The sequence below is a fragment of the Bubalus bubalis genome, chromosome 4 (genome assembly GCF_019923935.1).
Source record: "Bubalus bubalis isolate 160015118507 breed Murrah chromosome 4, NDDB_SH_1, whole genome shotgun sequence".
Classification (NCBI taxonomy): Eukaryota; Metazoa; Chordata; class Mammalia; order Artiodactyla; family Bovidae; genus Bubalus; species Bubalus bubalis.
In genome coordinates, this window is record NC_059160.1 from 107622945 (window position 1) to 107637068 (window position 14124).

The window sequence follows — 14124 nt, forward strand, 5'->3', positions numbered from 1 at the left end:
CTGAAAAGGAATAATTTGTTTTAAATGGGGAAAAGGGATCAAGCAGGGAGAGAACTCAGTAACCCAATGCTCATGCCCAACAATCACTTACTTTGTAGATGGTGGGTAAGATCTGTTTCATTTTCAGTCTGTGAAAGACAAAGACATCATAAACGGCGGAAACTGCCAGGACGGTGACTCCTTGCTCCTTCCATAACATGCTGCATCCGGCGCACATTCCCGTCCCCAGGAACCAGCCCCAGGTCCTGGCCGAGGAGCCTCTTGTAGAACAGTGTTTCATGTAGCAGAGCAAGGAGAGGAGGAAGAAGAAACTGGCCCCCACATCAGCCCGGCCCACGATTCCTGCCACCGCCTCCGTGTGGATGGGATGAGAGGCGAACATCAAGCCAGCCATGAAGGTCCAGTACCCGTCCCCAAGGAGGATCTTAGAGAAGTTTGTGAAGAGACCAGTGACCGCCGCGTGCAGCAGCACGTTGACCAGATGGTAGCTCCAGGGATTCAGCCCTCCGATGGCATGGTTCAGGCGGAAAGAAAGAGTGCAGAGGGGCCGGTAGGACTTGTGGCTGCCGCTGTGGGTTAGCAGGGTCCCCCAAAAGTCATTGTAGAAAATGTGGGTCCAGGGGGTTTCTGGGAGAAGGTCCTGGTTCGTCTTGATAGCACGGCTAAAAAAACAATGTCAGAAAAGAAATCAAATGTAAAAGACAGAAAGAAAAAAAAGAAAACACATTGCTAAAATATACTGCTGAAACATCGCCTTCCTGAGTAGCTTTCTCTTCACGTGGTTATAGATGGGCTTCCAGGTGTATGTGATTAATGCAAAAAAGCCTTAGAGCAGCTTCACAGGGAGACTGAACTCAGATCCTCCCCTTCACACTTACTACGTGCCACAATTAGGGTTGTATTTCTTCTCCGCAAAAGTTTTTCTTCTTTGTTTGAATGCAAATACCTTTGGAGAATGAATGCAGAGTTTCCATCCCTTAGTAAAAGCTTAATAAATAAGTTGTCAAACAACTGCCCTTCTATGGCATGACGGCTAGAAATGCAGATCTCAGGTACCAGGCTGATATAAGGCCTGAGAACAGGCATTTTTTAAGAAGCAAAGTCTCAGGTAATACTGATGTAGGGGATAGACTTAGAGGAAGGACTAGCTCTGTTAGTAGAAATAAATTTTAGATAGACTCTCTGCCCAGGGAAATGATTCACATACATGAGGATCACCTGGGGATCTTGTTAACAGGCAGGCAACGGTTCTAATTCAGTAGGTCGAGGAGGAGCCCAAGATTCCACATTTCTAACTCTTGCAATTGTTCATTTATCTTCTATGCAGAAAAGCAAAGGACACTGCTTTGCAGACTCATGAATGTTCTGGAAACCTAGTGCAAGGAGCATCGTGTCCCTGTTGGCTGCTGCTATTACTATTCTACAAAGACTGTTCTAATCTACAGAAAGGCCCTTATTAAATTCAGCTTGACCCACAACTTCTGAAATCAGGTGCACCTGGGGAACAGAATGAGCCCGCTACCATTAATGTACGTCTATGCCTGTTTTATCTACTCTGCCAAACACTATTCTAGTCCTTCTACATGTATTATCTACTTATGAGAACTAGCTGACCTTTCTAGATATTCAATAAAAGGCAGAAGATCTGTTACAATCATGTTTTAAGAAGTACTCAATGTGACAGACAGTTCAATGTCTATCCTTCCCTTTTCCCACACTTATAACATCTTTAGTTTTTAGCTGGGTCCTCTGGGGGGGGAAAAAAAAAAAAGATCATTTCCTATCTTCCTTGGCTGTTAAATATGGTCACATGACTAATATTTGCCACTGACTAATATCTGGCCAGTGGAACACAGAGAACTACTTCCTCTGGGAAAAAGTGTCCTTGAAAAAGCTTAGTATTCGTCCCTCCTCTACCCCTCTGCCTCCTTTCTGCTGGAGCACAGATGTAATAGCTGGAGTTCCAGCAGCCATCATGATCCATAAGGTGTCCTTAGGAATAGAAATCATGCCCAACAGAGCAATAAGACTGAAGGAAATGGAGGCCCTGTCATAGTAGACCATACCAGCTCTGGGCAAACTACATGAGTGTGAGAAATAAACTGCTATCTTGTTTAAGGTGCAATATTTAGGGTGTTGTACTTCCCTTGTGGCTCAGATGGTAAAGTGTCTGCCTGCAATGCGGGAGACCCTGGTTCAATCCCTAGGTCAGAAAGATCCCCTGGAGAAGGAAATGGCAACCCACTCCAGTACTCTTGCCTGGAAAATTCCATGGACAGAGGAGCCTGGTAGGCTACAGTCCATGGGGACATGATTGAACGACTTCACTTTCTGTCTTCTTTATTTAGGGTATTAGCGAGTGGCAGCTGAATCTACTCATCAGTGAAATCCTTTGTTAACAGAAGACCTACTATATCATGGGTTTGATTTTCTACTTTGATTTTTACAAGGCTCTGTGTACTGACTGTGTATAAATGAATTTCCATATAAATTGGCTTTTAAAATATTAGAAACAGATGTTATTCTGGATCCATTAAATTAAAACACCTTGTTATGACATTCATCAAGAGTCTACCCCAGAAGTAATTGCTTAAGACTTGATGGGTTATAATTAAAATTTTAAAGAAATATGAAAAACTGCCAAACAGTGTTGTCAGAGAAAGCTGATTTCAAGCCATTGAGAATAAAAAGCCAACTGGCCTCCACTAAACATTAACCTAAATACTGATGTGAATTTCTCTAATATCAATGCAGAAACACTCACATATTCAAAGTCGGGGCAGCAGAAAGCTCAACAGCAGAACACTATGGGATAAGACTTGGCTAATTTAGCAAGGAAAGCTGAGAAGCACATTTGTTTAGGACAATACTTCACCCGTTCAGTGGCAGACCCATATAGGATGGAAACACGTTCCCTAAACCAGGTTTTCTACATGCTATTAGTTCAGCCCCACAACCAGCTTTCCTTTTCAAGTGAAAGAAAAAACAACAACAACAACAAAAAAAAAACTTAAAAAAAAAATTGGTTCAAAGTCGCCAGGATTTCTTATGTCCATAGCAATAAATCTAGTAATCCGCAGCAGCCAACAAGATATAAGTCTAACTCCAATGAAACAATTTCAAAACAAAGGACAAAACTAACAAATCTCATAATTTCACTGTGAGAAAAAAACTGAGGTACAGCCCTAAATTTTCTGCACTGTAGGAAAAAAATTTAAAGGGCAAACAGCATCAATAAAACAAAAATGTAAGAGCAAAGGAACATTTCACCCATGTTCAAAATATACTCCACTAGTGGAAACATCAGTCTGATAAAATTATCTGATGGGTGTTATCTTATTAGGTAGGTTTTTATTTACTCAATGAATGTTATGGCATAAGAACATGAAATAAGACTAAATTATACTGGGCTTTAGAATATAAGTCATCACACACATGCAAGTCAGTGATAAGGGATGAAATATACATCCCTTTCATCATATTAAGGAAGAAATGGACCAAAAGGGATTTAATGGAATCTAAACAATCTGCCAGCAAAATGAGAAGCAAAGGTAGTCATTCAACACTAAACATAATAGGCTCTCATCTGTTTGAATTTTCTTACCTGAGTCCAAAACTGAAAGAGGGAAACCTCTTCTGCTATTTCTCAGCTAATAGAAAGGCTTAAGTCAAAACAAAATTTCATGCTATTATAATCTGAAGTTACTTCTGTGAGTGGGTATTGACAATTCAGAAAGACACTAAGGAATTAGGAAATTTTCACTCCAGGAAAGATGAAGAATGTTGAATGTAGCAGATGTGGAAAAGAAACAAATGTAGGCAGAATTCTCCAGAGAACACAGGACTAGGAGACTGTCTTTGGAAGCAAAAAGTTCTATTCCCTCAAGTCTTCAAGAGGGTTTTAACCTGTTTTCAGTTCTGTTCATTTGCGGCTCTTTGTTTTTTGCTGCCTTATGATTTTTCCTTTAAAAAATGTTGACAAAGGCCAACACTGTTATAAAACTGATGAATGATGTGACACCACCGCCCAACTGTCCTTGTATGTGTTTCTCTGCTATTTTTTTTCTGTCCATTGACCTTTTCAGTCACAAGCACCCACATAAATGATGACCATTAGTCCTTCAGAGCAGGAATGATGCTTACATTTTCCAAACATCAAATGGCACACTCTCCCCCAAGTGATTTCAATTGTTCTACTAAAAACTAAGTAAAAGCCAAACTTTACACTTAAAAAAAAAAAAAAAACACCTTTTTTTTTTTTAGGTGATGGATTGAAATTTGTTCTGCAGGATAAAATAGAAAGAGCATATATCCTTTGTTAATCTGTCCTGCTTCTGTGCTACCCAAGCACACCTATCTATCTCCAGGAAAGGCAGTGAGATGCAATAGTTACAAAAAGTGATTCTGGAACCAACTGGACCAATTACTCCACCTCTCTGTACCTCAGTTTTCTTATCTGGAAAATAAGGATAACAACTGTACTTGCTTTATAGGACCATTTTGAGGAGTTAATGTGTTAGTAAGCAAAAAGCATAGTGTTACATGTAATATATGTGACATATTACCTGCTATCATTATTAGTATTATTATCACCATTAACACAAAACAATCACTGCTCCAGCCATCCATGAAAACACAGCGCTTTCTTCATGTTTACAGCTGCCAACATCTATGCATCGTGGTCATGACTGTTTCACTTAAAAATCCTTTAAGATTTAATGACACTCTCAGAACAAAATAATAAACATTTACAACATCTTACCTTTAGTCTTTTCCTATTCTTCTTTTTTTTTTCTTTCCCACATAATAGTCTTTTAATAGACTTGATAGTAAAAAGTAATGTAATTGCATACAAGCAAACTTCTATCTTCTTTGACTTCCTCTTTCCAACCCTCCTTGGCTACCATCTCCTTCAGACTTATCTCACAACTGTGGACGTTTCTTCCCAGTTCTGCCTCCTGACCTCTGCTCACTCTATACTGTTCACCTCGGTGATCATCATCTCCAGTGCCTGCAACCAGGGGACACTTTCGCATCGACTTCAGCCTGGGTGGTGCTCACGAGTCTACACGTCTACTGGCCCAGGTGATAGTTATACCTGAATGAGGAAATCGTGGTTCCTCTACTAACACCAAATAGCCAGTTATCCTCTCTAGAGCACAGATTCTTTACCAAGTTGGTGGATAAACTTCTCACAAATTGTTGTGCTGAAGTTCAAATGGGGCAATGTTAAAATGTTTGAAATCTACTTTGCCTGGTGTCATGGACTGGTTTTTCCAAACACCTTCTTCTAGTTAACAGTGCCCTGTTCTTCCTTTTGAGAACAGGCCAAATCCACTCTCCATTCATGTGAATAGAGTGACGCTGTTGTCCTCACCTCCTGATGAAAGTTATCTATGATGTGGCCAGTCAGGGTACTATACCCCCAGCCTCATTCCCAGCCATAAGACCTGACTTAGCAGCCAGCCAGGTCAATCACAGTCAAAGCAGCTCCAATAATCTACTGGGAAAGGACATCTTAGGGGAATGAGATCAGTCCTAGGGGTACTAAAGGCCCTGAAGACAGAGCCTAAGGATGAGGCCAGCACAAACAAAAGGGAACCCAGATCAAGGAGACAAAAAGGCAGTTAATTCCTAGTGCAGCTGGAACCTGTCTTCTCTCTTTGCTCCCACATCTACTTTCAATTTGGTGAAGGATAATTTGACACTGGTCAAGACCTCAGCAAAAAACTCAACGTGCAAATTTCCCTTGAATCTCCTCTAACTTCTCTTTTCTCTTCCCCTCATTCAGGTTTCCTTCATTTCTGACTTCTATTGCTTTGGAGATTTACTAAAAGTGACTGTTGATTATTTTGTTTCCTTTATTAGGTTCTAAGTCCCCTAATGGAAATAATATATTTTCTCCAATGCCCAATATATATTAGGCACATAACAAATATTTGTTAAACTGAACTAAATAGTCATCCCTGCCTGCTTTCATTTCCCTTTTGATCTATTATGCATGCTGTGGATAGAGAAACTTCCTGAAATTTAACTCCTGAAGTATAACCCTAACACCATCACTCTGCTTCACAAGACTCCCTCATCACGCCCTATTTCTTACCATAATAAACACCCCTCTAAGCCCAGAGTTCACAGCCAATCCCATTATGACTTCTAGGCCAATCTCCCATTACTTTTCCACATGCATCCTAATGTCAACTTGAATTCCCCAGCTCTCAGGCCTTTGCTCAGGTCATTTTTTTTTCCTTTTTCTGCCTGAACCGCTCTTCTTCAACCAGTCTGTATGTATGTGAGGACTCAGTTGTGTCCGACTCTTTGCCACCCCATGAACTGTGTGGCCCACTTGGCTCTTCTGTCCATGGGATTATCCCGGCAAGAATACTGGCATGGTTTGCCATTTCCTCCCGCAGGGAATCTTCCAGACCCAGGGATTGTGTCTCCTGTGGCTCCTACATTGGCAGGCAGATTCTCTTCCACTTGAACCACCTGGGCAGTCCATTCAACCAGTTTATATCTGTCCAAATGTGTTTCAATTCGGAGAAGGCAATGGCACCCCACTCCAGTACTCTTGCCTGGAAAATCCCATGGATGGAGGAGCCTGGTGGGCTGCACTCCATGGGGTCGCTAAGAGTTGGACACGGCTGAGCGACTTCACTTTCACTTTTCCCTTTCATGCATTGGAGAAGGAAATGGCAACCTACTCCACTATTCTTGCCTGGAGAATCCCAGGGACGGGGGAGCCTGGTGGGCTGCCGTCTATGGGGTCTCGCAGAGTCGGACACGACTGAAGTGACTTAGCAGCAGCAGTAGCAGCTTCAATTACCAGTGTTCGTTTGTGATGCCACAGTCTCCCCCGAAGTATTTACTAGTTATTGTTGCAAATCTACTAGATTTTGACATTGCACACTGCCACATTCCCATTAATAACACTGACTTCTTACTACCGTCATCAGGGATCTTAAATGGGATGATATGTAAAAGGCATTTCAGAAGAGTAGAAGGAAACATATGCTGAAATCAGGACACAGGTGATTTTAATAGTTCCCCTCGTCTACCCTACTGAAAATTACAGCTCAACAAAATGGATTGATTCTGTCTTAAGAAAATTATTCACCCACTCATTTATTCATTCATTTCATGATGAACTAAACACTATAAAGGGCACTGCAGATGGAACGGTGAGCAAAATAGATGTACTGACTTTAAGAAACAGTCTAGGAGAAGATGCAAAGATGTGTACAAGCAATCTCACTGCAGCACGATAACTACCACTCTAGCACGGAATCATGATCGCTGTGGGAGAACAGAACAGACTCCTGAAAGTCTTGGTGGATCAAGAGATTGCTGGGGGGAAAGCATGTCTACATACATGGAAGGAGTTAAAAGGAGTTGAATTGGGACATTACCAGGCTAATGGGCAATATTATCAAAGACCATGAGGCAGGAGAGAAAGTGGTGAGCTTGGGTAATGAAAGAAAAAAAAAAAGCAATAGGTTGGTTGGGCTGGAGTAAAGTTTGAAGAATAGAGCGGCAGGGATCACTGGCATTTGCTCTGTGTTACTACTTTCCTTCACAAGATGGACAGCAATGTTGCTAGACATCAAGCTCCCTGATGGTCGTCAGGTCCAACTCAGCTATTGTCTCATTAGAACTTGCATTATTTCCCCAATGCACTGTTAATACTCAAGAAACAGAACAGCTTCTAATTTATCTTTTGGAGCCCTGCACATAGGAGGCATTCAATATGTATTGTTGAACTGAATTCTAACTAGAAATGATTGATGAACTGCATTCATCGTTTAGAAAAAAATCTACATTGTTTTAAGTAGAGAATTATCACTTTCATCTAAAAGCAGTTCATTCACTCAGTAATAATTAACTGAGAAAAACCATCAGGGTAATTGGCTTACCCAAAAGTCTTTGGCACACATTTGCCACTTAACCTATAATCCTTTCATTAGAGTCCTTCTTTAGGGATAAGCCATTATATTTAGAAAGCTCTAGTTAATAGCAAATACTTAGCTACCAGGGTAGGGAAATGAAAGATACACTGTAACATCTGAGGGTTGGTCTTAGTCTGGGGAGAAGAAATGAATTTCAGATTCCTGGAGGAAGGTCTACAGGTAGAGCAAGTAAATTTTGGTGCAGGGACCTGTTCTGGTTCTGAGACATACTAGTTTTCTCTCAGGTCCTGCAGATATGGAAGGCACTAGGGCAGAAATGGTATGGACCTAACAGAAACAGAAGATATTAAGAAGACGGGGCAAGAATATACAGAAGAACTGTACAAAAAAGATCTCCACGACCCAGATAATCACGATGGTGTGATCACTCACCTAGAGCCAGACATCCGGGAATGCAAAGTCAAGTGGGCCTTAGGAAGCATCACTACAAACAAAGCTAGTGGAGGGGATGGAATTCCAATGGAGCTATTTCAAACCCTGAAAGATGATGCTGTGAAAGTGCTGCACTCAATATGCCAGCAAATTTGGAAAACTCAGCAGTGGCCACAGGACTGGAAAAGGTCAGTTTTCATTCTAATCCCAAAGAAAGGCAATGCCAAAGAATGCTTAAATTACCACACAATTGCACTCATCTCACACACTAGTAAAGTAATGCTCAAAATTCTCCAAGCCAGGCTTCAGCAGTACGTGAACCGTGAACTTCTAGATGTTCAAGCTGGTTTTAGAAAAGGCAGAGGAACCAGAGATCAAATTGCCAACATCTGCTGGATCATGGAGAAAGCAAGAGAGTTCCAGAAAAACATCTACTTCTGCTCTATTGACCATGCCAAAGCCTTTGACTGTGTGGATCACAATAAACTGTGGAAAATTCTGAAAGAGATGGAAATACCAGACCATCTGATCTGCCTCTTGAGAAACCTGTATGCAGGTCAGGAAGCAACTGTTAGAACTGGACATTGAACAACAGATTGGTTCCAAATAGGAAAAGGAGCATGTCAAGGCTGTATATTGTCACCCTGCTTATTTAACTTATATGCAGAGTACATCATGAGAAACGCTGGGCTGGAAGAAGCACAAGCTGGAATCAAGATTGCCGGGAGAAATATCAATAACCTCAGATATGCAGATGACACCACCCTTATGGCAGAAAGTGAAGAGGAACTAAAAAGCCTCTTGATGAAAGTGAAAGAGGAGAGTGAAAAAGTTGGCTTAAAGCTCAACATTCAGAAAACTAAGATCATGGCATCCGGTCCCATCACTTCATGGGAAATAGATGTGGAAACAGTGGAAACAGTGTCAGACTTTATTTTTGGGGGCTGTAAAATCACTGCAGATGGTGACTGCAGCCATGAAATTAAAAGACGCTTACTCTTTGGAAGGAAAGTTATGACCAACCTAGACAGCATATTGAAAAGCAGAGACATTACTTTGCCAACAAAGGTCCATCTAATCAAGGCTATGGTTTTTTCCAGTTTGGAAGGAAAGTTATGACCAACCTAGACAGCATATTCAAAAGCAGAGACATTACTTTGCCAACAAAGGTCCATCTAATCAAGGCTATGGTTTTTTCCAGTGGTCATGTATGGATGTGAGAGTTGGACTGTGAAGAAAGCTGAGCGCCAAAGAATTGATGCTTTTGAACTGTGGTGTTGGAGAAGACTCTTGAGAGTCCCTTGGACTGCAAAGAGATCCAACCAGTCCATTCTAAAGGAGATCAGTCCTGGGTGTTCATTGGAAGGACTAATGCTAAAGCTGAAACTCCAGTACTTTGGCCACCTCATGCGAAGAGTTGACTCATTGGAAAAGACTCTGATGCTGGGAGGGATTGGGGGCAGGAGGAGAAGGGGACGACAGAGGATGAGATGGCTAGATAGCATCACCGACTCGATGGACATGAGTCTGAGTAAACTCCAGGAGTTGGTGATAGACAGGGAGGCCTGGCGTACTGTGATTCATGGGGTCACAAAGAGTCAGGCACGACTGAGCGACTGAACTGAACTGAACTGAATTGATTATTTAAGCATGAATTTATCATTGACACACATAACACATTCCTAAACTTACTTGTTTCCATCTTCATCTCCTCCTACTAGATTGTAAACCCTTCAATGGCAGAGATGATGACCTCCTAAGAAACTAGCCTTTTGTTAAAAAAAAGTAAATCACACTGTCTTGATGTTAGATGAAAAGCGGCCACGGGAGTAACAAACTGCCTGTTGTCAAACATCTAAGGGATACGGTCCCCAGGTAACTGCTAGCTTTTCAAGAAGGTTAAGTCTGAGAATGCTCAGCCTTGTAACTAAAGAATATTCTTAGTGGTCCCCTCTTCCATCCCTTTAAAAGTTTTTCCTATAAGCAATAAAGGAGTTTTATGAGCTATATCTAAACAGCAACCCTCTCCAGTCCCCCACCCCCAAAACAAAGAAAGTAAGGATCTGATTAAACATGGCCCCAGAAGCAGCTAAAGTGAGCCCCAGAGCTGTTGCAGATTCAGATTCCTTCTCTAAAGCTTCCCAAGTCTAGAGTTTTCCCAAGACACTCTTGTGTCTTGGTGGGAGAAAATGAAAAGGATGAACCTTGACTAAGTAAGTGTCTTTAGTTCCACAAATAAATCAATGCTGCCATTTTCAGAGTTTCTACAGGAAATGTTCAAGAAAAAACTCAATAATCCATGTAAAAGACAGCTGCTGATTTAAAATGGAAACTTCTGGGACCTGCCTGGCAGCCCCGAGGCTAGGGCTCCGCGCTCCCACTGCAGGGGACATGGGGGACTGACAACCTGCACGTGACGGCGTGCCAGGTGCTGCAGCCAATAGAACATAAGTCAGATAACTTTTTTTTTAATTATAAAATTAAAACTTCTGTTACCCAAAAATGTTTATTCAAGTATTAACATGAAAAGCATTTTGCAAGACTAAAGCAAAATCTAATAGCATGGGATTATCATGAAAACCATACTCCAAGCATTTAATTTCACTGATTAAAATAGTCCTCTACCATAATAGTAGCTTCTTAACAACTTAAAATTTTTTCATTGCCTTGCAAATTGCATGATAAAAAATATTTTCCACACATTTACTTCTTCACTATATCCATATGATGTCACCATAACATAAAATATTATACTTACAACTCTCCTCCTTCACATTCGCACTACGTTCAGTCAGTCTCCACTTAAAAGCATAATGAAAATATCTTTATTCCTAATTTTCCAGACTTTAAATTAGCAACATCTAGATGAGGTTTTGGGCTTCCCTGATGTGTAAGAGACTTGGGATTGATCCCCTGGAGAAGGAAATAGAAAACCACTCCAGTATTCTGCCTGGAAAATTCCATGGACAGAGGAGCCAGGTGGGCTATAGTCTATGGGGTTGCAAAGTCAGACATAACTGAGCAAACACACACAACAAGAAGAGGTTCTATGAAGCTTTTTCACTTTCAAACGTTAACTCCAAGTTTATGAAACACTTTAACACACTGCTGCTGCTGCTAAATCACTTCACTACTTTGTATATTTTATGAATTTCAGTTTCACAGGTTTTCATAAATTCATAGTTCTATTAAAAGGTAATTAAATTTTGATTTTCTTACATTTCATACTGTTTCCCTTACAATTGGGTCTGTGCATTAAAGTGTGACCGGTTCCTTATAATTTTTCTACTTTAAAATATTACAGGACTTCCCTGGTGGTCCCGTGATTAAGATTCTTCACTTTCACTGCAGTGGGTTCAGGTTTGAGCCTTGGTCAGAGAACTAAGATCCTATGTGTCATGCAGCCAAAAAAACAAACAAACAAAAGTTACAAATGTTTGTCTTTTTTAAGAGGAGAAATGAATATGAGATTATATATTTTAATATAATTCAAAGCTTTCAAAAAAGACAGGACTCTATCAGACACCAGAACCCAAGAAAGAACACAAGCATAACCATGCAATTCCAAGAACACCTATTTTGTATGTAGTCTTCTTCTATGTGCTTTTATAGAATAAAAGATGATGATGTACCTTTGTGCTTAAGAATTTGATTATCCAGATGCATTCTAAATAGTAAGCATGACAATCTTAGAATACACCTTTCCAGTTAAAACACTTGCCTATGTACATAAACATGCTGTACACATTTCAGAACAGATATGCTAAAGTACATGGAAGTTTTTCCAACTAGTCAAGTATTACCTTAAAAAAAAATCATATCCTTGAGAAGGGATCGTAAAATCGTCACTTAAAGTAAATAGGAAAACTGCCTTCCGGCTAAGACCACTGCTTGGGAACCCACTGAGAGCTCTTGCTGCCAGACCCAGGAAGGCAGGAGAAATCTTTTTCCAACGAAGAAACTAACAGGCTTTAAGAAAACAGGCACTGGGAGATGGGACGATATTCACACTACATCATCCAGATGTTTGGCTTATCTGTAAGCCTAACTCCTGTCTTGTCTGAATTAAGTCTTAACCAAATCACTGTTCTTTATCCATGCACCTCCTTCAGCCAAAAAGATGAGCCAAGAAGCTTCTTTTAGGCAAATGTTTGCAATGATCTTTTGTCTCTTCTACTTAAAATTTTCCACAAGCTGCCAAGGTATCCCTCACAGGTACTTTTGTTATAATACTACCTTGCATTTATATCATGACTTTACATTTTACAAAATGTGCTCATGTTCACGGCTATCTTGAATCCTTGTCACCACCCCCATGAGTAAGCAGATGTGGACATGCCAAGTTAGCAGTCTTGCCAGAGACAAGTGCACTGGTAAAGATCAGAGCCACTCACGCTGGAATCCAAACCTCGATTCCTTGTCTGCTGCCAACCTGACATTATGGGCTCAATTGTGGGCCCCTAAAATCCATATGTTGAATCTTTAAGTGCCTCAGAATGTGACTACACTTGGAAATCAGGCTTTAAAGAGGTAACGAAGTTAAAATGAGGCCATTAGGCTGGGCCCTAATGCAATCTAATAACTGGTGTCATCAACAAAATTTGGACACAAAGAGAAACAGGAGAGGTACATGAGCACAGAAAAAAGAAATAATAATAAACATGTGCAGATCAACAAGAAGGTGGACATCTGCACACCAAGAAGAGGCCTCAGGGGAAACCAAACCTTCCTACACCTTGTTCTCTGGCTTCAAACCTCCAGAACTGTGAGAAAATAAATTTCTGTTGTTTAAGCAATGTATTCTGTGGGATTTTGATATTGCTGTCCACATACACCCTACTATGACATAGAGATGGTCATACATAACTACATACACTCTCCTGTTTATCCTTCAGAGTTTCAGAGCAACTAGATTTCACACAAAAGCTGCATCTGTCCAACACTATGTCCGGTGCTCTGTTTTTGATGACAGGGGTTGAACTGCTTTATAAGCTTAAATAGGACTTTCAGAGGTACCTTATTCTTAGTTCTGCCAGGATTTGTCTACATGCTTTATCAGAGAGGGGGGAATGTCCTGTTCATGCCAACGAAGCATTAACTCTAACTAAACACACATAATAAAACAAGTGCTACTTCATCTTTACACTGAGATCACAAAGCTTACAAAGTACACACACATTATCTCCTTTTATTCTCACAATACTGCTATAAAACAGAGAACTAAGCTGGATGGGTTAAGTTAGTTAAAGAAGAGCATATACTTAATAAGAGGCAGAGAAAGACCTTGAACACTGTTCTCTAAACTACTCCATTTAACCTTCAAAGCAGCTCTGTTCCTCCACATGGACAATAAATCTCCCACAAGAAGTGTTTGTTAAGACGATTTGAAAGTAAAATCCTAGTCTATTATTGCATTTTGTCTGGAATCCATATATCTGCCCTCAAGACTCAATAAGGCTATAAAAATGCTTTTGTGCCATATTCTTTTAATTTCTACATTCCAGAAAGAAAGTCTTCTTTTAACACTAAGGAGTCCTGGAAAACGTGAGTCAAAGGAAGGTGTTACTTGTCTCCCAGTGACAGGTGAAAAAGGCAGCTTTATGAAAACCAAAAACTAACCTATAATTTCATATTACAAAATATAATAGAAAACATATTCTGGCAGAAATTGTGCTGTCTGCATCCCTTTTCAGCCATAAAATAGTTATACACACACATATACATCTGAGAAAGATCAGACTTTAAACATATTGTAGCAACACACACACAACATGGGACATTTCAC

At 40.5% G+C, this 14124-nt stretch overlaps 1 protein-coding gene and 1 long non-coding RNA gene across 5 annotated transcripts in view; one reads left to right on the forward strand and one right to left on the reverse strand.

Moving 5' to 3' along the window:
* TMTC2 (transmembrane O-mannosyltransferase targeting cadherins 2) overlaps positions 1-14124 on the reverse strand; it is a 417736-nt gene that overhangs the window by 246799 nt on the left and 156813 nt on the right. For all 4 annotated transcript variants that reach the window (XM_025284384.2, XM_006054570.3, XM_044941876.1 and 1 more), the window contains one exon: positions 92-662. In XM_025284384.2, coding sequence (XP_025140169.1) covers positions 92-662 — 571 coding nt within the window. Of the gene's footprint in view, positions 1-91; positions 663-14124 lie in introns of those variants that run through there.
* LOC123333343 lies at positions 412-2551 on the forward strand. The gene is made up of 3 exons (XR_006550676.1): positions 412-550; positions 1328-1529; positions 2349-2551. It is a non-coding gene; the product is annotated as an uncharacterized LOC123333343 (long non-coding RNA).